The sequence below is a fragment of the Sus scrofa genome, chromosome 1, assembly GCF_054392235.1.
Source record: "Sus scrofa isolate SSC_HxYL_T2T_F1_AM1 chromosome 1, Sscrofa_HxYL_maternal_Yorkshire_Landrace_v2.0, whole genome shotgun sequence".
Classification (NCBI taxonomy): domain Eukaryota; kingdom Metazoa; phylum Chordata; class Mammalia; order Artiodactyla; family Suidae; genus Sus; species Sus scrofa.
In genome coordinates this window covers 18,309,481-18,333,064 of record NC_139383.1, presented here as the reverse complement: position 1 = coordinate 18,333,064, position 23,584 = coordinate 18,309,481, and the positions used below count along the sequence as shown (strand labels likewise).

Genomic DNA, 23,584 nt, shown 5'->3' with positions numbered 1-23,584 from the left:
TTTATTTATCATCTAGTATTTTTTTCCTAGAATTACCATTTCATTTTATTTTTATTTATTTATTTATTTGTCTTTTTGCCTTTTCTAGGGCCGCTTCCGAGGCATGTGGAGGTTCCCAGGCTAGGGGTCTAATTGGAGCTGCAGCCGCCTGCCTACACCAGGGCCACAGCAACACTGGATCCGAGCTGTGTCTGCAACCTACACCACAGCTCACGGCAACCCACTGAACAAGGCCAGGGACTGAACCTGCAACCTTGTGGTTCCTAGTCGGATTCATTAACCTCTGTGCACGACGGGAACTCCTAGAATTACCATTTTAATGGACACCCTAAGATTTTTATCAAAAAAATTTAACGCGTTCTCCATTAATCTCATAGAATTTCTTGGAGAACATAGTTTTTCTAACAATCTTATATTTTGACATCTTTGGGGGAGGTCTCCTTTATAGATTTTATATTTAATAAATCTTTCATGCTTATTTCTGTAAATTATACCCATCTTCCTTCTACCAATCCAAAGTCAGGATCTTTCAGAATTTCTGGAAAGAAAAAAAACATGCCTTAAGTCATTTTCCATTACTTCTAGGTATAGAACTAAATTAATACAATAAAATGTAAAGAGGAAACTCTTCCAATCATGTAGCTTTTGTGCTCATTTCTTTTATTTTCCTGGTACCTGAAATTTATGTCTCTCTGTGCCCAAGTGACTTATAAATCGTCCTTTCCCATCAACACCACTGATCTCAGGCCCTGGAAAAAGATTTTTGAGTCCTGTGATTTCCTTTCCTGCAGCATGTTCATGGTGGTAGGTTACATTAAGTAGTTTCTATAGAATGTAAATTGGGTTATCTGGAATTCTATCAAGTATAGTCATTCTTTCCTCTTCTCTCTAATATCAAGATTAATACTTCTTTCGCTAGTACAATAACTGATGCTCATAATTATATCCCTGAGTTACCGTATTATTCTCTGAATCAAGAAGGTTGCCAGTATGGTTTGAGTAGGTATTTTATTTATACTAATCCTTTAAAAATGTATAATCTTATGTAAAAAATTTTTGTTTTTGTTTTTGACCACACCCATGGCATGTGGGAATTCCTGGACCTGGGATCGAACCCACGCCAAGCCGTGACCGGAGCCCTATCAGTGACAACACAGGACTCTTAACCCACTGAGCTCCATAAAAACCCACACGAGAACTCCATAAAAAGTTTTTTTATTACTTGAATTCCTTGATTAACGAACTCAATTCTTCCTTTGCTTTATGCTGGATAACAGAAAGACTGTTAGAAAGATTTAGGACCCTAAGCTGCAAATCATATTTGCAGGATTACTGGCCTCCTTCCTGTACTTCTCTTGTCAGTTCACCCTCCCACTCTCTAGGATGACAGTTTCTGTGCCACCTCATGTTGCTCTTGCCTTCCTCCCCTTTCTCATCAGACGACCTTGCCTTCCCTCGTTAATCTGAACAGAACGTCCACATCCTCCTGTCTCCAGATCTACTCATCTTGTGTCTGTCCCCACAGACTTGCTTTCCTACCCCTACAAATGAAACAGACCGGCTGGGCTCCTACCCAAGGCCTGTCCCTCCACACATGCCCTCCCTGGATTCCATCCTCACCCAGCCCCCAGGTGATCTGTTCCTACAGCACTGTTTCCCCCTCTTCCTGGATCCTTCCCTTCTACAGCCCCACATGCAGAAATTTCTCTTGTAACTGAAAAAGACCCTTCCCTACTGCATATCATTCTCTAGCCCTACCCCCATTTTTCTGGTCCCTTATATTCACTCTCCTTATCTTGTCACCTCTACTTTCTCTCCTCAGTCTCTCCTGAGCTCACTCCACTGTGGCAGCTCTGTACAAGGCCAGAAACGGACCTCCCTGCGGCCAGTCCAAAGTCATTTGTAGTCCTCTCACCTCTGGATCCCTCAGTAGCCATGGACGCAGCTGCTCATTGCCTTCTTGGCTTTATTCACAGTTCCCAGATCCCCACCTCATTGGTTGCTCCTTCTGCTTCTCTCCTGTGTCTCCTCAGAGTCCCTTCCAGATTCCCCATGTTGGCGGTCCCGCTATGGCACAGTGGGATGGGGGAGGGGGCATGTCTGTAGCATCAGGATGCAGCTTCTATGCCCAGGCCAGCACAGTGTCTGGCATTGAGACAGCTGCTGCATAGTTGCAATGGGAGGTCCGATCTGATCCCTGGCCTGAGAACTGCAAATGCCCCAGGGTGGCCAAAAAACAAACAAACAAACAAAAAATTCTCCATTTGAGGTGCCCTAAATTTTCAACACTTGACTCCTTTAATCTGATCTCACTTCCTCCTATGACTTTAAACACCAGCTGCGTACTGAAATGGTCAGGTTTACATTTCTTCCCTACCGTTCTCCCCTAGCTACAGACTCCTGTTGACAACTCCACCTAGATGACTGTTAGGCGTCTGAAACTTGATATGTCTGAGTGAGGACTCATGCTTCCTCTCCATCCACCTTCCCGACCTCACTCATCTCTGGTCTCTCCTCCTTAGAAGATGGCAGCTTATTCTCTCAATTGCTCATGCCAAACACTTCGGACTCAACCTCGTTTTCTCTCTTTTCCGTAGCCCAGAACCTGCAAGTTCTACTAGTGTATAGGCCTCTTTGGAGATATTGCAGGGTTGGGTTCCGGATCACTGCAATAAAGTGAATATTGAAATAACTTGAGTCACACTTTTTTTTTTTTTTTGGTTTCCCAGTGTAAGTAAAAGTTATGTTGACACTACACTGCTCTATTAGGTGTACAATAGCATTTTATCTTTAAAAACAATGTACATTAATTGAAAGATAATGCTATTGAAAAAAAATGGTATTGAGAGACTTAGGGCAGAGTTGCCACAAATTTTCTTTTTCTTTTTCTTATTTTCCTTTTTTCTTTTTTTGTCTTTTTACGGTCACAGCTGTGGCACATGGAGGTTCCCTGACTATGGGTCGAATAGGAGCTGTACCCTCTGGCCCATGCCACAACCACAGCAATGTGAGATCCCAGCTGTGTCTGTGACCTGCACTACAGCTCACAGCAATGCCAGATCCTTAACCCACTGAGCAAGGCCAGGGATCAAACCTGCGTCCTCATGGATGCTAGTTGGATTCATTTCCACTGAGCCACGACGGGAACTCTACAAATTTTAAATTTAGAAAAAAACACAGTATCTTTGAAGTTCAGTTTAAAAAAATGACACACAATCAAATGAGGTATGACCTCTCACCACATTTGCCACTATAGTAAGCAAGTCCATGTCCTTGCTAGACCTACTGAAGTAGCTTGCTTAGTGGTCTCGCAGCTTCTATGCTTGTTCCCTGGGGTCAGCTCACATTCCTCTTTGCCCAGAAACTTCCAATTTTTTTAAAAAAATTTTACTTTATTCTGGAGTATGTTGATTTACAATGTTGTGTTAGTTTCAGGTTACAGCAAAGTGATTAAGTTATACATATACATACATCTATTGTTTTCCAGATTCTTTTCCCACGTAGGTTATTACAGAATATTGAGTAGAGTTCCCTGTGCTATACAGTAGATCTTTGTTGATTATTTAATTTGTGCACAGTAGTATGTACATGTTAATCCTAGACTCCTAATTTATCCCCTACCACTTTCTCCTTTGGTAACCATGAATTTTTTTTTTTCTTTTCTTATTAGGGCTACATCCGGGGCATATGGAAGTTCCCAGGCTAGGGGTGGAATCATAGCTACAGCTATGCCATAGCCACAACAACACCAGATCTGCAACCTACTCTGTAGCTTTCGGCAATGCCAGATCCTCATCCCACTGAGTGAGGCCAAGGATGGACGCACATCCTCATGGATACTAGTAGTCTTAACCCACTGAGCCACAAAGGGAACTCCACCATAAACTTGTTTTTTAAGTTTGTGAGTCTGTATCCACTTTGTAAGTTCATTTGTATCATTTTTTTAGATTCCACATATAAGTGATCTTTCATATTTGTCTTTTCTCTGTCTGAATTACTTCACTTAGTATGATAATCTCTAGGTTCACCCATGTTACTGCAAGTGGCATTATTTCATTCCTTTTTATGGCTGAGTAATACTTCACTGTATATATATGTACCACAACTTCTTTATCCACTCTTCTGTCAATGGACAGTTATGTTGCTTGCTTCCATATCTTTCCTCTTGTTAATAGTGCTGCCAAGAACATTGGGGTGCATGTATCTTTTTGATTTATGGTTTTCTCTGGATATATGCCCAGGAATGGGATTGCTGGATTATATGGTAGCTCCATTTTTATTTTTAGTTTTAAGAAACTTCCACTACTGTTTTCCATAGTGGTCGTACCAATTTACATTCCCACCAACATTGTAGGAGGGTTCCCTTTTCTCCACACTCTCTAGCACATACTGTTTGTAGACTTTTTGATGATGGCCATTCTGACTGGTGTGAGATGATACCTCATTGTAGTTTTGATTTGTATTTCTCTAGTAATTAGTGATGTTGAACGTCTTTTCATGTGCTTTTTGGCCATCTGTTTCTCTTCTTTGGAAAAATGTTTATTTAGATCTTCTGTACATTTTTTGATTGGTTTTTCATTTTTTTCATAATGAGCTGAATGGTCTCTTTGTATATTTTGGAGATTAACCCCTTGTTGGTCACATCATTTGCAAATATTTTCTCCCATTCTATGAGTTGTCTTTTCATTTTAACAATTGTCATGGTTGGCCTTATTTCACGTATTACCACCTCTTAACTCTCTAGATTATTCAGAAGCAAATCCCAGGCATTCATTTCAGCTGTAAAAATTCCATCTCCATGGAATCTCCAGAGAAGAAAACATGTAGAACTCTAATACCAGCATCATACATCAAAATACCAGTTTCTTAATATCAACAAATTTTTGGTCAGTATTCACATTTTTATTATTTTCTTATGCCAATGTTTAACAGCGTTTGTTTGAATTAGTTTATAGAAAAAAATTCATATTTTAAAATTGTTTGATTTGCTTTTTCTTTCTCTTGTCATGTTCTCTATTTCCCAATACCTCTCTCTATCCTCAACCCCACTCCACCATTTTTGCTCAAGAAAATTGTCATTTTTTTTTTTCCTGCAATCTCCTTCTGTCTGGATTTTGCACACTGTAGCTCCCACATGTTCATCTGTTGTATTTCTTATAAATTGGTAGTTAGTTGTAAAGCTTTTATCAGAATTGGGCTGAATATCAATTTTAGCAAGACTTCTTCAGTGGTAGTGTCTGCTTTCAAAGGAAATAATAATAATGTCTGGTTAGCTCTCTTTTAGTGTTGTTGTCAGCCATTAACATACTACTTAGATTAGCAGTTATCAAATTTTTGCCTTATGAATGTATTACACTCTTAAGAATTATTGAAGATTCTGCAGAGCTATTGTTTAATGTGGATTTTATTTACTTATATTTATATTAAATATTAAAATCAAGAAAACTTTAACATATTTTAAAAATAACAGTAATAAATTTTTACATGTTAATATAGAGAGTATATTTTCTGGGAAATATCTATATTTTCCAAAATTAAAATTTCACAAGAAGAAGAGCATTGTTTTATACTTTTACAAATCTCTTTAATGTCTAGTTTTTGGGGTTTTTTTTGTTTTGTTTTTATTTTTTTGGTCTTTTTAGGGCCAAAACCCACGGCATATGGAGGTTCCCAGGCAAGAGGTCAACTCAGAGCTGTAGGTGCTGCCCTACACCACAGCCACAGCAACATGGGATCTGAGCCATGTTTGTGACCTACACCACAGCTCACAGCAATGCCAGATCCTTAGCCCACTGAGCAAGGCCAGGGATCAAACCTGTGTCCTCATGGATGCTAGTCATATTCGTTTCCACTGAGCTACAATAGGAACTCCTTAATGTAGTTTAATAGACTAGAATACTGATAGATTCTTCTTTCTGCTTCTATGTTCAATCTGTTACAATATGTTGCTTTGGTTGAGATATATAAAGATGTGTTGTTGGAAGTGGAAAGATTTTAATGCCCTTTGCAGATAATTGTAGGCATTCTTCTTGGAATCTATATCAAAAGTTGACAAATGACAATTTTCTAAAGGTTATTTGCAGTGTGAAATCTAAAGCCATGTCAATGAAATGTTTCTATTGTTACATTAAATTCCATTGGTTTAATTTGCTCTTTTAAAGGATCTCTTGCCATGCATGATTTTGTGACAATATTTGGAAAATATACTGATATATGTATATCTTCCAACTGTGATTATGTTTCATTCTTTAGTACAAAGAACGCCATTGGTTACTTTTTAAAAGACTATAAGTGTTGGGAAACTGTCAAGCTCATGGTGGTAAACTCGAGTTTTCCAAGATTCAAATTTTTATTAAAAATTTCGAATATTACCACTGGCAACAGATACTATCAGTTGTATACTTGAAGTGTCAGGTTCACTTCATTTTCAAAGAATACACCTGCCAAATACTCAAATCTGAATAACCATAATTTTTCTGTCAGTTATTCTTTAAAGTGAAACGTGTGTCCAATGAAAAAAGCTGCTACTTTAGCTGGCAACTCAAATAATCATACATGTTATTTCCAAGGAGATGACCATGAGAGGCCAGTTTTCAGCATAAGTATGAAAACTTATAGGTATATTTCTCATTTTATTACCTGAAATATGTACTTTTTTAAAGTATTCAAATGTCAAGCTTTAATGCAATTAATTGTTTTTACTGGTTCACTAGGAAATTTTGAGGTGAAACTGGCTTGTCTCATCTTGCAGTATGTGTTAACAGTGAATACAGTAAATATGAGTATAAGCCATTAAGGTCTTGTTAGGTGTTGATGCCCCAGCAGTTTTGTCCCCCATTACTTCTGTACCATTATCGTAAATGTTAATACAGTGAAAAAGGCCAATAATGTTCTCATATTGCCATCAAAATTATATTAAACTCATGGTCTCCCTAAAAGCATCCTACAGAATCTTACTTTGAAAGCTACTGGTAGATATATCACTTTATTAGGGAGTTGCATTAGTGATATTCAGATCTTAATAGCTGGGATGTTTCTATATAGAAACATATCTTTATCAATGATTTTGTCCTGGGATACAGGTCACATAGAAAAAGCAGGAGAAGTACTTGGTTCACTCCCGTTATGTACCAGTTTTTAAAATAATGAAACGAAGGAGTTCCTGTTGTGGCTCAGTGGTAACAAACCTGACTAGTAACCATGAGTATGCAGGTTCTATCCCTGGCCTCGCTCAGTGGGTTAAGGATCTCTCCTTGACCCACTGTGGCTGTGGTGTAGCCAGTGGCTACAGCTCCCATTTGACCCCCTAGCCTGGGAACTTTCTTATGCCGCTGGCGCAGCCCTAAAAAGCCAAAAAATAAAATAAGATAAATAAAATTAAAGAAAATAAAAATAAAATGAAATAAAATAGAAATGATTTTCTAATATTCTCCAAAGGTTTACCAATTAGAATTTTATTAGAAGATCATAGGAACTTACGAAGTTTAAACATATGTGATGTTTTAATTCTTTCCACTTAGCATCCTAATTGATAATGTTCAAGTTATTCCAGCATTATCTGGTGGGAAATTGTTCAGGTTCGTCAGCTGTCTTTGATAGATAACTTGCCTTCTGGTACAACAATATTTTCCAGACTAATCTTGTTCATGTCCTTCCCCAAACCTGGAACTGGGAATTTTTTTTTTTTTTAAGGAAATAGTTTTTGTGGGAGATGGTATTAGAGTATTAAAGGATGGTATTAGAGGATTTAAGTGCTGGGGGGGAATCTCATTATTTATTGGGTCGATCATTTTTTTCCTAAACTTTTTTATAGACAAAGCCAAGAAAATATGTTTTTTGAAGATAAAGCACCTCATGACCTCATATTGATATCTCAAATTAAATATTAGGACTCCGGAGCTTGTTCGTTCATTTTTGAGTTTTTATTTTTAATTTATTGATCTTACAATTATATCTTCTTTCAATTGTGCCCAAAATCTTGGTCTCAGCAACACCAACAATTATTTATTTGATTTATACCCTATTATACACATAACAATCTCTGTATTTAAGCACTACTAACAACAGTCTCATTAGTAAACAAAAAGTTTATTATTTTTTACTATTGTTATTTTTTCCATTAGGCATGTGTGATCAAATTACCATTTTTAAGTCTCCTGGATAGCTCTTCTCTGAATAGTTATGTGGCTATAGGGAAAATAGGTTTATTTGTTTTGTTTCATTTCTAATCTGGTGGGTTTGCTTTTTAAAATTTAATTTTATGATTGTAAAAAGCATTTTTATGGTTCCACAGTCAAATGTACAAAACAAAATATGTTGAAAAAATTCTAGGTACTATTCCCATCCCTTCCACCCTGCGCCATCTATCTCTTTTTTTGGTAAACAGTTCTCTGATTATAAGACGTATATTCATACCTCCTCTTCCTTAAATAAAGAATAACATAGAGTACTTTTCTCCATCTTGCTTGCTTTTTTTTTTTTTTCCAACGAGTGATATATCCTGCATATCACTCCATGCTAGTATGCAGAGGAAGTGCTCATTCCTTTTAACAGTTGCCAAGTACTTCACTGTGTTGATTAATTCTAGTTTGTTCCATCAGTCCCTTATTAATGGACATTTGAGTTGGCACCAGTATTGAGCTGTTACAAAAAAAAAAAAGGGTGACAAATAGTCTTATGCATACTTAAACAATTTAAAAGAATTTTTGCTAGTATATTTTGGGATAGATTCATAGAAGTGGGAATGCTAAATTGAGGATGCATGTGGAATTTGCTGGATATTGGCAAATCCCCCTCCATAGGGGTTATGCTTGTAATTTTTTTTTCCTCATTTCTCTGCCCACGTTTCATCTACCTTGAGATGCTGGTGCTGGGATTCATCACACCACAGGTATGATTTACCAGCTGACTCCCTGTTAAGTTTTGGCAAAAATGTGCTAGAAGTAGACTGCAAGGCAGGGAAAAGAATGAGACTTGCTGCTTTCTGCTTTGTTCCCTCTTTCTGTCAGGGTCACCCCATGCAAGTTTTTTATCCAGTGACAGTTTCCAATTTTCTACACCCCTAGAACCCTCCCTAAGGTTTCAGCCCAACCAGTCAGCAACCTTCCTTAGAAATCTCATCTCTGCAGGGAGGCCTCCTTCAAACTCTTGAGGTGCCTAACACTAGCCAGACAGTGGTGCCCCTTCCTCAGAGGTCTGACCCCAGTTCCAATTCCACGGGGTCCTTCCCTTCTTTCTCTCTCTCTCTTTTTTTTTTTTTTTTTTTGATCTTTTCTAAGGTTGCACCCACAGCATATGGAGGTTCCCAGGTTAGGGGTCTAATCTGAGCTGCAGCCGCCGGCCTACGCCAGAGCCATAGCAGCGTGGGATCTGAGCCATCCCTGCGACCTATACCACAGCTCATGGCAACGCCAGACCCTCAACCCACTGAGCAAGGCCAGGAATCGAACCCACAACCTCATGGTTCCTAGTGGGATTCTTTAACCACTGAGCCACAACGGGAACTCCTTCTTTCTAACCAGTCCGGCAGCACACCTTTCTCAGAACTCTGCCCAGCTCAGCAGGGCTCCTCCTCTAGGTTTCTATATTCTAATAATCTCATCGTCTTTCCTTTGTTTCCTCAACTTTTTTTTTCTTTTTTAGGGCCACACCTGCATCATATGGAAGTTCCTGGGCCAGGGGATGAATCTGGAGCTGCAGCTACAGGCTTATACCACAGCCAGAGCAACCCCAGATTCAAGCAGTGTCTTCGACCTACACCACAGCTCACTGGATCCTTAACCCACTAAGCGAGGCCAGGGATGGATCCTGAATCCTCATGGTTACTAGTCAGGTTCATTTCTGCTGAGCCACGACAGGGACTCTGTTTCAGTATATTTTGAATAGGTGCTTCTTTTATTTTGAGGAAGGCAGAGAATGGTTTTAGATAAATATCCATTTCCTTTTTTTTTTTTTTTTTTTTCTCTTTTTTGGCCACCCTGTGGCATGTGGAGTTCCCGGGGCCAGAGATTTTATCTAAGCCACAGTTTTGGCAATGCTGGATCCTTTAACCCTCTGTAAGGAGCAGGGGATAGAACCTGTGTCCTGGTGCTGAAGAGATGCTGCTGATCTTATTGCACCACAGCAGGACCTCCATCCATTTACTTTTTTTGTTTGTTTGTTTTTGTTTTTGTTTTTGTTTTTTTGCTATTTCTTAGGCTGCTCCCGCAGCATGTGGAGGTTCCCAGCCTAGGGGTCCAATCGGAGCTGTAGCCACCGGCCTACGCCAGAGCCACAGCAACACGGGATCCGAGCCGCGTCTGCGACCTACACCACAGCTCACGGCAATGCCGGACCCTTAACCTACTGAGCAAGGGCAGGGACCGAACCCCTCAACCTCATGGTTCCTAGTCGGATTCGTTAACCACTGCGCCACGACAGGAACTCCCATTTACATTTTTATTGCAACTCTGGCCAATTTTCCCATCTATCGCCTTTTTACCTTCTATTTTTAAAATAGAAAGCTTTCTTTTATTTTTTTTAAAGCAACCTAAATGTCCATCAACAGAGGAATTGATAAAGAAGATGTGGTACATATATACAAATGAATATTACTTGGCCATAAAAAAAGAGTGAAATGATGCCAACTGCAGCAGTGTGGATGGACCTAGAGATTATCATACTAAGTGAAGTTAGTCACACAGTGAAAGCTGAGCATCATATGATATCAATTGTATGTGGAATCTTAAAAAAAAAAGGATACAAATGAATTTATTTGCAGAACAGAAACAGACTCACAGACTTTGAAAACAAACCTATGGTTACCAAAGGGGACAGGTGATGGGGGAGGGGGATGAACTGGGGGTTTGGGATTGGCATATGCACACTGAGGTATATGGACTGATTGGCTGACAGGGACCTGCTGTATTATTGCACAGGGAACTCTATCCAATATTCTGTGATAATCTATAAGTGAAAAGAATCCAAAAGAGAATGGATGTGTGTACATGTATAACTGAATCACTTTGTTGTATAGCAGAAATTATCACATTTTAAATCAACTATGCTTCAATAAAACTTTAAAAAAATGAAAAATACATTTTTTTGTATTAGCTTTTCCAATCCTTTATAGCCATATAAATTCAAAGTATTTTCCCACAAGGGATCATCATTTGTCTTTTTATTTGGCTCATGGCAGTTTAATTTTTAATTTTTATTTTATTTGTTGGCCTTGCAAATGTTGTTATATTTATGTAACCAAAGGTATCATTCTTTTTTCCCATTGCTTCTGGAGACAGATTCAAAATTAAGGAAGGTTTCCCTACTCTTAGATTACAGAGGAATATACCCATGTTTTCTTTTAATATGTGTATTGTTTCACCTTCGTCTTTAAATTTCTGCTCCATTTGGAGTTTGTTCTGATGTACTATAAGGAACATATCATTTATATTTTCTTTCTGGGCAGGTCCCTGAAGACCCTGTTCTCCTTCGTCATGACACCAGCAAGTCCTCTGAGGTCAGGACACACTGGTGGAGAGCATGCCACGAAGACCATCGTCATGGCCAAGTTGGGGGGGTCTGGGCTCCTTCAAACAAGATAGCTAAACAACCCCAAGAGTCTGAAATTTGGCTTTGGTGAAACTGGTAAGCAGCAAGTGCTGAAGCTGTATTTAAAACACTTAGTATCCCCAGGTTTGTTAGCACAGCTTTGCTGGTCTAAAGAGCTGGTGCTGCACTCAGATGGAATGTTAACACGCCCATAAACGAGGTCTGTGTTTGCACATGTCTATCAAAAGCAACCTCAAAGATCAGAGACCATTTCAAAACTGTGAAGACATCCACCTGCCTCTTTCTTAAAGCTGGAAAAGGAACAGGGTCTGAACTTTCCAAAGGGGCCTCAATTATGTGCAGGTGTCCTGTAAATTAAGGGTTCAAGAGTTTTAGAGTATATGTTCCAATTGCTAATTTAGACCAATTAAGAAAGAACAAAGACTCGAAAACAAACACATAAAATTACTTTGTCTCAAAAGAGACTACCAATAGCATCCTATACATGGGAAGCCAAATAGATCTCAGGAAGCAGCCTCACTGAATCAGCTACCATCACTTCTAAATGGAAATAAACTGTTAGATGGAAACAACTAGTATTTTTTTTCTATTTTGACACTTGTGCATAAATTGAGTGATTTCATTGGTGTGATTAGATAAATAACACTTGTTTGAAATAACTTTGATGGATGTCATTTCACTTGTGTGAGATTATATAACCTAATTTTTAGGTGGTAAATTTTGCTGATTTAGAATTTAAAAAAAAGGTTAGAGTTCCCTAGTGGCCTAGTGGTTAAGGATTTGATGTTGTCACTGCTCTATTAAAAACAAACAAACAAAATTCCTCCTAGGACCTGCTTATCACTCAATAAAATACTTCACCTATCATCTTTACCTCGGGAAACACTGGACTACTCTTTCCCTCCTCTTTTTGAGTGCTTTTAGAAATACAGAATATTCTGGGCTTACCAGAGGTAAGAGGATAAGATTTTTTTAATGGTTCTCATTTTATTGTCTATCACTATTAGTCTCTTGCTTGGCTCTTTCTGTTAGTGATCTCCAGGTCTCTGACTTTTTGAACTTTTTTTTTTTTTTTTTTACCCTTTGTTTCTTCCTTAAAGAAAGAAAGGCCTGTTATACTAGTAATGAATAATCTAATGGAATCCTGCTGCTACTCCCTACTGCTCCGTGTCTCTCCTTCTTTCATATATGTGTTGTCACACGCAAGTATAATGTATACAGTGCAGACATATTAACAAATGCCCCCGCCCAGTCTGCCTCCAATTAAGTTGCCAACCCAACGCCTGACTTCCAGCCACCGGAGAACAGATTGCCTGTTACATCACTCAAGTCCATTATTCTCCTTTCTTCCTGTGGCACACGCTCCTTCTAGATGCTTTTTAGCTCATGGTTTAAACAGAGGCAAGACATACTCTGCATTTCAAGATTAATATCATATACCCTTGACTTTTACAAGCCTAGACACCCTGGGGACTGACGTTTAACAGATGTTAATGGAATTTAATTTTTACACGCCCTTTGTGCGAATATTTATCTTCAAAGTAAAATAGTATGAAACCTTAGGAAGCACCAAGAAAATTTCAAGACAAATTATACTTCACTCTAGATCCTTAAGTCAAGTTACAGAGTCTGAGCAAAGTAGAAAAGCTGTCTTTTGATATTTAGAATTTAAAATTTGAATATAATTATCATTAATTTATTACACTATTATTAACAGGCATTTTGCCACAGTTATTACCATTACGGAACAGTTCTAAAATAATTTGTCTTCAGTCTATTTTCTCATTGATTTTCATTAGGCAAGGAGTCCCTTCTGTGAGGAAAAAAAAATCTGGCCCCAAATATACTAAATAATAATCAGCATGATAAATGTTTTAAACATTTTTATAAAAAGAAAAAACCTCTAATAAAGCAATACCACTTGAAAATACTTGTAAAATTATAGATACTCAACAATGTGTGTTGAGTAAATTAATTTCATGTTCTACGGCTGTGCCTAGAAGCATAATAGCCACTTGTTTTATTATTTTTTTTCAAGTACCCTTTTGTCTGGATGTAAATTAATTTAATTACAAATTTTGGCCAATGTAATAATTCATGGAATTTGAATAATTAAAGATAGAAGAAAATATCTCCTTGGTAATCTTCCTAATTCGTGAATTCACACACCAAAAAAAACTGTTGGTTTATTCTCTACATATTTAGAATGTTGAAATCTCTCCAGTTCCAATTAATGAAGAAAAACTCTTCTCTTTTTGCTTCAGTGGCTGGCACTGAAGTGCCTACTTAATAAACATTTGATGAGTAAATGAATGATTTTGACAGTAGCCAGGCGCTTACAGCAAAAATGAGGTAATGCAGTGCATTGTGAAGAGCATGTGTGGAAACAGAACTGGGTTCTTGTCCTAGATCTGTCACAAACTAGCAGTGTGACCTTAGGTAAGTAACTTGACCTTCCTGAACCTCAGCTTCTTTCATGGAAATGTGAATACTTGAGGTGACCTTGAATGGCCTTCTGGCTCCAGAATACTACAGTTCTAAATCTTAAAACTGGCTGTTTTACTTTGGGCCTTAGCCTTGTGTCTCTACCCCCTGTTTAGCCTAGAAAACTTCTGTATTTGAGATTACATGTAGTTGACTCTGGAACTAACTATAGTAAGAGGTTCAATATGCTAAGGCAAGCAGTAGAAATACAGTAGCCTTGAGGGCTCACACATAAAGACTAGAGCAAGTGTAAGAGACAAGAGAAGTGGAAGGCATGTCCGCAGAGTGTCTCCAGGTAAAGTATTTAGTTCAGACTGGAAAGTCTCCAGAAGACAGTAGGTTTTCTCTAGAGGTAGCAGTAAGTTTTATTTATGACTGATTAACAACTGATTAATTTATAAAAGGCTTCCCTTCCAAAGAGAGCACCAGGATGTTTTATTTCCTAATTGGATAGTGACTCTGAACATAAATAAAGGGAGAATCACTGCCGCCTGTTGGGCAGACGCTCTGACATGGCAGGTTTGTTCTTGTCTCTGCCCTGATTCACTGTATGACCTTGGGCAAGTAATCTATCTTCCCCCAAACCAGTTTCCTTAATTATAAAAGGGAAATAAAAATACTTGCTGCCCGCCACCGAGGATTAATAAGCAAGGTGAATGGCTTCAAGCTCCCAGAGGGGAAAAGGCTGTATATAAGCAAGCAAAGAACGCTGGAAACACTGTTGGACTTATCACATAACTGGGGAAAGAAAAAAACCACATCTGTAAAACTCTGGAGCTTTCGGTTCCCAGTCTACAAACAAAAAGCACTCCCCTTTTACAACCAGCCCATTTTTTCTTTTTTTTTTCCCCTGCATGTTACCCAAAATACACCGGAGACCAGGAAGTTTCCTTGGCTGGAAGACAGGCACTGAGTTTATTCCATGAACGGTGACATCTTGAGGGGCAAATTGGTGTTTTGGTGCCTCAAACTATTCGGTAAGATAATGGGTGACTTGCCATCTATAAAGAGATATGTGTCGATGTCTGGCATATAATATGTTTCAAATAAATATCTGCTATAACTTCTGTTTTTGGCAGCATAATTCAAACTGCTGGAATATTTTCCTACTAAAAGTCAAAGGTCCCTATGAAACAGTGTCGGGGTACAAAGGAAAACCTGATGTAAACATATTTTACAAGGGGGCGGGGAAACTAATACAAAGCCTCGAAGCTCACTCACTTGGCGGAATAAGCCGTGGGGCCGGGTGGAGGTGGCGGCAGAGGGAGTGGGTGGCAGAATTGAGCAATGCCTTACAATTCGGCTGCACGATCGCAAGGGGGCACTGTGAGCCTGCTTTGGCGAGGGAGAGGCGGTGAGCAGCGCTGGGTGGAAAAGGCTTGTTGCTTCCAGCACCCAAGCGCGCTGTAGAAACACAACCCAGCCGGGTCAGAGACCCTAGCTCGAGCTCCCGCAGGGGTGACCCGGGTAATCCAGCAGGGGTGAGGGGCGGGCTACACGTAGCCTCACAGCTCTTTGTATTAGACTCCCGCCACCACCGCCCCCCATCCTCCACCAGTTTTGATCTTGGCAGGTCCTTCCTGGTAACTGTTCTTAATATGGGATCCTGGAGTCCTGGGGCTTAGGGACCCAGATCACCCTCTCCCCAGCCTCTCCTCCCACCCCGCAACTATAGGGAATTCTTTGGGCGCACCTAGATCAGTGGTTTTCTCGGCTAAAAGAGCCAAAGTTGTCATCTGATTCTTTAAGGGGGTCTGCGTCCCCAAAGGAGTTAATCTCTTTTGATTTAGGAAAAAAGCATCTCCCTCCCCGTCCAACGCACAGGTCTGGAAACGACCTCGAAATCACGGTTGTCCACCTCCAAGGTCGGGGCTAGCGGTTGGCACGCCCCACGGGGACTCCTGGAAAAGTGTCCAGTTCAGGTCCTGAAATGGCTCAGGTGCAAAGTAGAATAGCACTTTCGAGAAAAGAGAGGAGAAGTGAACTTGCCAAACCGAGTACCTAGCCCCAAATCCCTTAAGCTCAAGAAGAGATCAACGCTTAAGGAAACTCAGGCGAGGTACTCGGGCTGTTCCACCTGCTGCTCGGGTCCCCACCCCACGGTTTGTTCAGGCATTGGGCAGCAAGTGGGGAAACTCCGGTGGATTTTGTTCTTCCCTAGAGAGAAAGTGCCACGGGCGGAGATTTCCATGTGTCTCCTTCAACCAGAGCTGGGTGGTGGTAAATCGATGTCCACGCGATCCCTGGGCAGGAAACGTGAGCTCCTCTCCCTAGGTTCCAGGACTGGATGCCTCCAAGTGTCCCTGAGGGGCATAGCCACCCGGGCAGGTCTGGCGGAATGCTGGGTGGTGGTAGTGGGAACCGGAAGGAAAGCACAGTGGAGACGAGGGTGAGAGGATCCGGAAGAAAGTCGGGTGGGGGACCATATGGAATGCACCAGCCGAGGGGAGAATATAACCCATCCCAAACTTCTGCAGATCCCCGGGTCTGGGAAGGAAGAGTCAGATAGAAGCACCAGCCTCTCCGGCCGCCCAAGGTGCCCAGCTGCAGCGAGGAGGGGCCGCACGCAGCGCGGGCTGGAAACGGGCGGTCCCCGCGTTGTGCCCACCCGCCAAGCCAAAGCGCCGCTGCTCCGAGCGCTGAGCTGCGGTCCTTGGGAGAAGTCAGACCGCTGGGCTCCGGCCTGCGGGCGGGATCCGAGGAAGGGGGATCCAACGCAGATCAGGAAAAGAGGAGAACTTAACCTCACAGCCTCACCTAGCCTGGGGGAGTGCTCTTGGGCCCGCGAGCGTGCAGACTGGAGACAGAGAGGCTCTGGAAGAAGTGAGCTCCGAGATTTCCACCAGCTAGAGAAAGCCGATGGAAAAAAAAAATGTAAAAAGCAATCCAAGACGGCTAGCAGTTTGGAAGACACCCCCTCCCCGCTAGGAGGACGACAGTGACTCGGGAAGACGAGGCGCTCCCGGGCGGCCGCGGGTCTGCGCCGAGGAGCCGCCCCCCCCGGCGTGGGGCGCGCACCTGCAGCGGCCAGGAACTGAGATGCGGGGCGCGGCCCCGGGACAGTCCCGGCTGTGGAAAGTACGGGGCAGCGTAAAGCTGCGCTGACCCCAGCGGGTCCGAGGGGTGTGCCCGGGCCCCGCCCGCCTCCGCCCCCTCGCGCGCCCGCGGCGCGCCCCTCCCCGCGGCGGCGGCGGCGGCGGCGGCAGCGGCGGCGAATCCAGGGGCGGCGCGGAGCGGAGCGGCTCGCCCAGCCAACAGTGCCTGCGAGCTCCAGGCTGCTTGGGGAATTCACTTTACCGCTTTGCAGCTTCTCCCTCCTCAGGCTTCTTCTGATGGCTTTCTGTCTCCGGCCCTGTCCTTTTCTTTAAAAGGAAAACTTTACTGAGATTTCTTTTTCCCCTTGGAGGAGAGGATTAAAAGTTCTCAGAACTGGTGCAGCCAGTGCCTCTCGGGCGCTGGGAGGGTGTTTGCCGGTGGGGTTCCAGTTCCACCATGTGCACCAACATAGTTTACGAGTGGCTGAAAGCGCTGCAGCTCCCGCAGTACGCGGAGTCCTTCGTGGATAACGGCTATGATGACCTGGAGGTGTGCAAGCAGATCGGGGACCCGGACCTGGACGCCATCGGGGTGCTGGCGCCCGCGCACCGCCGCCGCATCCTGGAAGCCGTGCGCCGGCTGCGGGAGCAGGACGCTGCTGCCGCCGGCCTCTATTTCACGCTAGAGCCGCAGCCGCCGCCGGTGCCTCCCGGGCCACCCGCGGTCTCCGTCCCCACCCGCCGCCGGGGGGAGCCCTGCAGCGGCCCGACCCAGGGCCCCCGCGGGGACCCGCGCAGCCAGACGACCGCCCCTCGCGGCAGGGAGCTGGTGAGCTACCCCAAACTGAAGCTGAAGATCATGATCAGGGACAAACTCGTCCGGGACGGCATCCACCTGAGCAAGCCCCCGTACTCCCGCAAGGTATGGAGGCGCCGCCCGGGCGTGGCGGGGCGGGCGGCGGGAGGGGACGTGGCCCAGCCGCCTCTGCCCAGGCTTGGCAGCCCGTTCGGGAGATGCCGGGGAGGCGAGGATGCTAATGGGTGTTTGGGATTCTCTTCTGTGTTCCTTCTGTGTTCGCTCTTTATTCCTTCCTTCCTGGTGTCACCAGCGGTTAGGACATCATCCCTCACCCAGGTGTTAATTCTAAACTAGGACCTAGTCCCTGCGTAGTTTCCCTCGGGAGCTGGACGCGCGGTGACTCTTCAGGGGCACAGGACAGTGCTTGACGCCCTTCGTGGTCGCGTTCGGGTCTGAGAGGTACCAGAAGAATGCTTAATACCCATATTGTTTTCGACCTTTCTCTTTCTCGTCCTTTACCTTACCTTTTTGAGACGCTCCCGAGGGAAACTGGCAAACTCTTTTCTTTATAGAGTGGGAAATGATGCCCTGTTGCTCTCAATTCCATCAAGTCGAATCCCAGCACTGCTGCAGATTTGAAACGTGAACCACTGACATGAACAGTCTAGGGGAAAAGTTAACAAAACACAAGTCAGGCCACTTGGGATAAGTTCCTTCAGCTGCAGCCTAGGGAGGTAATGAGTGCTAAGGACATTGGAGAAAATGGAGCCACTGAGCGTGCAGCAGCCGAGTTCTGTGCTGGAACACCAGTTTGGTTGGTTATTAATCCAGATGAGATAAAGTAGGTACAGCTGTGACCTAGAAAGGCTGAGTGGATGTGTATATGGGAGGGGAGGGCAGAACCCTAGGAAGTGAGGTTTTCGGGTGCCGGTGAGGAATTCCCTGGAGAGGGAGCCTCTTTCCCTGAGCGGGGACGTTATGGCAGTGAGGAAGGCTGAACTGTGGATTTGGGTGTGTAATAATTAACTGCGCTGTCTTAATTCTTACAAGAGCTCAGCCTCCGGCTGAGTCTGTTCACTTCAGGCTTCTGCCGCCAGCCAGGTAGAAGGTCCTGACTTGAAAAGGAGAACAGCACAGGTTATCCTCAAGCCTGCCTGGAGTTACCCAGGAAAAGGTGCATTTCATCTCCAAGAAATGGGGACTTGGAGAAGCCAGGGGAGGATGAAGATGAGGATGCTGCAGCTGGCAAGGAGTAAACACCGCACCTGAACAGGGACATGTGGATAATCCAAATGCTGTGTGTTTGTCTTGGGCACTAGGCATTGCTTTACAGTCTGAAGTGAAGGTCCTGATGCCCTGATTTAAGGAGGCTCAAGAGAAAGCTTTGTAAAAAGTAGATAACAATATCTAGGGAGGACAGGGCTAGAAGATTTAATATTGTCCATATGTTATCTTGTCAGACAGGCAATTCAGATAACCTGCCAAAGAGTATGAATTGGTTTTATCTAAAACAAACTATATAAAAAGGGTGGGTCTGGAGGACAGTCTGCCCCAAATTAAACACGTGTGCCAGTTAGCCGCTCTGACCGTGTTTCTGATCTGTGCCCCAAACAAGGCAATGGAGGGGAGAACATAGTTTTCCCAGGCGGGTGGAATGAGAGCTAGGTGAAGTGCAGTGTGTATGTAGTGACTTTGACCACCAGTGTGAAATCAAGGCTCCTTCCTGGAGATAGCAGCTCCAAGGAGTTCAAAGCCAGCCAGACTTTCCTGATGACATCCCAGGAAGTGCGATGGGCTTCAGCTAAGAGAGTGTGAGCACCTGGGTACAGGTGAGGGCACAAGTCCAGTCCTGGCCAGAGAGGGGCGCAGAGATAAGTTAGTAGCACTACGGTTTGCTTATTCCCCAGGAGAGGAGCTGAGGACTAGGCTGGGAGGACATAGGGCAGGGTGTGGAATGGGGGTGATGGGTAGGAAGGGACATACTTTGGTTCTGAGACTTAATAAGACAGGCCTAGAGATCAAACTTAGAAGCTGAAGAGGATAAGTGGAAGTGGATTCTAACCACACGGATGTGTGGGCATATAGGCTTTGGGCTCTGCCCTCCTGCCTACATCAGTGTGTGATGTGGTAGTGCATTTGCCTTAGTGCAGTTTGTTGAAGAAAATTTCAGCTTGCGTTGTGATACTATTTACTTTCCATGTAAATAATGATTTCTGTCACCGTTTCTATAAATCCCATAACAGTAATGCTAGATAATAAAGATATACCCCTATTCAGTTTCTATGTATATATCATTCTCTTTCTTGAACCGATGAAGGAGTAAAATGGGGCCAGAAGTGTTTTTATACCTTCTTCGTTGATGCTCTAATGGGGGACAAAAACATGGAGCTGATAAATTTAATTGTAAAAAAGTTCTGTTACCAAATATATTCCCCTATTTTTTACAAGTTAAACACACACTGAAATAGAAACTAAAGTGTAATTCATGTACCCAAACTGAGCAGGAACGGTGTATAGTGCCAGGTCACCTCCGTGGGTCATTGTAACTTTGTTGCTTATATGTGCATTGCCTTGGAAGTTTTGGGTTTTAAATTATTTACAATGTTTTCCAACATAGCTTGTTTCTTTGCAGACAATATGAGGACTTCATTAAAATGTGATCCATGTTGTAATTTCTCCAGATTCTTTGGCTCTGTCATGATCAGCTCACATAGTGTTTGGTTATGTATGTTCGGAATTCTGCTTGTTAGAACCGGCTCACTTCTCCTTAGACTTGGCATGGTCGATCCTTGTAGTCATTTGTACTTTGGTGAGAATATTAGATGGTTTGAAAGCAGATTTTACCAAGGGTGATGGAGGCAGAGATAGTGAATCTTTCCAGAGGAAAGTACGTTGAGGAATTTCCCCCAAGAATTACTTGAAAGGACTGTAGGATTTTGTGGGATTAGCCCCAGTAACAGTCAGTCTTACCAGGGGCTGTGCTGCCGTGCTGTGTTCATCAAATCTTATCAACATTTGCCACTTTCCTCTTTTAGATGAGTTAAAATATATGAAAAATAAGTTCCTCTTTATTTTCCAAAGGCAGTCTGGCTTTGGGAAACCAGGAGCTTGGTAAGAACACTGCTTAAAATTGAAAAACACTGCAAGAGTCCCCCTTCTGCCCTGTCCTTAGCTTCTCCGACTGCTGTGATTTTTACCTTAATGAAATAGGGATATGTTTTCACGAAGTAAGGATGAGGTAAACTTTGTGTCCATGATTTCAGTACTTTACCAAGTCTCTCTATGCCAAGGCTCTGCCAAACTCTGGCTTACTGTGATTGCCTTCGAAGGAACTCAGGTGGGGAAGATACCAAATGGAAGCAACAGTGATGCAGTGTGATGATTGCTTTGAGGGGAAGGACATGATGCCATGAACAGGTGCATCCAGCCTGGTTGGTGGGGAGGTGGGATCATGGCAGGCTTTCCAGAACTGGTCTTTGGTTTGAGAACTGAAGGATAGAGGTTAGCCTGGAGTATAGAGTGTCTGTGGGGAATGAGTGTTCTAGACAAGAGAGAGCGGCCTGTGTGCAAAGGCCAGAAAGGGAAGCAGTGCAGCATGCATCGGTGCAGCAGGAATTTAAAGAAATTCAGTCTGGCTGGAACACAGAATGCTTGGAAGAAGTGGCAAGGGATGGAGGGAAAGGCTGGGGTTGGTCCTGGGTGGCCTGGAAGTCAGATTTAGGAGTTGGAGTAGATCTTGAGAGGGGAACTCTTGATGGAGCCTGACCAGAGATTGAGTAAATGATTAGGATGTGGTTGCAGCATCAGGAGAGATTTGCTGGCAGCCTGGACTGTGTGGTGACAGTGAGCAAGGAGCCGTGGGAGTGCCTGAGAGTAGAACTGCCAGAACTGGGTGATTGTTTGGATGACAGGGCTGAAAGAGAAGAGGGGGATGTAGATTTCTGGTTTAGGATTTCGATGCCATTTCCTGAGTAGGGGACCCAGGAGAAGAGCAAGTTTGGAAACAAAGATGTTGCCTTCAAGCTTAAACATACTGAGCGTCTGATGCTGGTGCCATGTTTGAACCTCCTTGTCTAATTGGCAGTTGGAAGTATGACTGCGGAGCAGAGGAGAGATCCTGGGGTCAGAGATACAGGTTTGCGAGTTGTCTGCACATTGATGCTGTGCACAGAATTGCACTGTAGAGGGAGAAGGTAGACAGGACGAGGACAGAACTCTGGGGAATGCCAGGGTTTAGGAGATGGGCAGAGGACGGAGAACCTTCCAGGGAGGCAGAAAGGGGGAGTCAGTGGAAGCTATAATGTTTTAAGGAGGAGGGACTGGTCAGGATGTCAGAGAGTAGCCAAGCAGGGCAAGAATCCAGTGTGTCCAAGGGAAGTAGCAGCCAGACCAGTGGGGACCCCGGAAATAGATGCAGGTGTTGTGATCAATGAGAAGACGAGGAGATAGGGAGCACAGGTGCCTCTTTTTTTTTTTTTTTTTTTGAGATAATTTTTTTAAAGAGTAGGTTTGGGTTCAAAGCAGAGTTGAGAGGACAGTACAGAGATTTCCTCTACCCCCCTGCGCCCCACATAGGAAGTCTCCCTGTTATCAGATCCTACCAGAGTGGTGCATTTGTTACAATGGATGAACCTACATCGATACATTATAACCTCCTAAAGTTCACAGTTTACATTAGGGATCATTCTTGGTGTCCATTCCTGGCTTTGTATAAGGAATGCCATGTAGCCAGCATTACAGCAACCTAATGATTTTTTGCTGTCTCCATAGTTTAGTCTTTTCTGAAACATGGCATAGTTGGAGTTCTGTATAATATGTAACCATTTCAGATTGGCTTCTTTCCCTTAGTAATGTGCATTTATGGTTCCTCTGTGTCTTTTCATGGCGTGATATCTCCTTTCTTTTCAGCGCTGAGTAATATTCCACTGTCTGGATGTGGGACAGACCACTTTTTAATGAAGTTGGACTGAGAAGTTAGAACTAAAGCTACAGCTGGAGGCTGGAGGAAGAAGGGAAAATTTGAGTCAAGGGAAGAGTTTTGTGTGCGGTTTTTTTTTTTTTTTTTTTTTTTTTTGGATGAGAGAAGCTGTAGCACGCCTAAGTGTTGGTGGGAGGGAGCCAGAGAGAGGGAGCTGAGGAAAATATGGGAGAAGGGAGATGGCCCAAGAGATCCAGCAGGTGGGTGGGAATTGTGTCTAGAACATTGGGAGGAAAAGGTAGACTCCCTTCTGGTGGGAGGAGAGTGCCTTCTCCATGGTAGAGGGGGGGAGAGGAAGCATGGGTGAGGAGCCTGGAAGCTTGTGGGGGTGACATTTGTGAACACCCTCATTCCTCTGTTTGCTCACATGATACGGTGAGGGGAGATGGAGAGATTAGAGGTTTCTGGAGAACATTGTGTTAATAGACAAATATTAGGTATTATGAATCTGGTGTTTATAGCTAGGTCTAAATACAGACATTATACAATAATACTTATAGGACGTATGTAACTATACATGAGTAGGAAGTACCTTCACCATTCATGTATTTGTGCTGCTGATCGCAAGCTATGCGTGATGTTTGCTGAGTACTGTTAAGTTCGGCAGTGCTTAGGTGTGTGGCTTGCGGTAGATGTGGATGGTCTGGGGCTGTAAGAGTATTCTGTTTCCTGGCAGAATTGGGAAAGCAGAGGGTAGGCTCTAGGGTAGACAGTGGATGGGGCAGGTGTATGGATTTCTTC

General features: G+C 43.1%; 1 protein-coding gene and 1 long non-coding RNA gene across 4 annotated transcripts in view; both read left to right on the top strand.

Moving 5' to 3' along the window:
- LOC100522716 (uncharacterized) overlaps window positions 1-12,116 on the top strand; it is a 34,458-nt gene extending 22,342 nt beyond the window's left edge. The window contains exons 4-5 of the long non-coding RNA XR_002338298.2: window positions 4,745-4,886; window positions 11,444-12,116. This is a non-coding gene — a long non-coding RNA (uncharacterized LOC100522716). The remainder of the gene's footprint in view (window positions 1-4,744; window positions 4,887-11,443) is intronic.
- A 5,145-nt stretch (window positions 12,117-17,261) lies between these two features.
- SAMD5 (sterile alpha motif domain containing 5) overlaps window positions 17,262-23,584 on the top strand; it is a 413,083-nt gene continuing 406,760 nt past the window's right edge. For all 3 annotated transcript variants that reach the window (XR_014844874.1, XM_021072102.2, XM_005659159.4), the window contains exon 1: window positions 17,262-17,988. Coding sequence is in view for 2 of the 3 variants with exons in the window: in XM_021072102.2 (XP_020927761.1) it covers window positions 17,524-17,988 (465 nt within the window). In the remaining variant the exon portion in view is untranslated. The remainder of the gene's footprint in view (window positions 17,989-23,584) is intronic.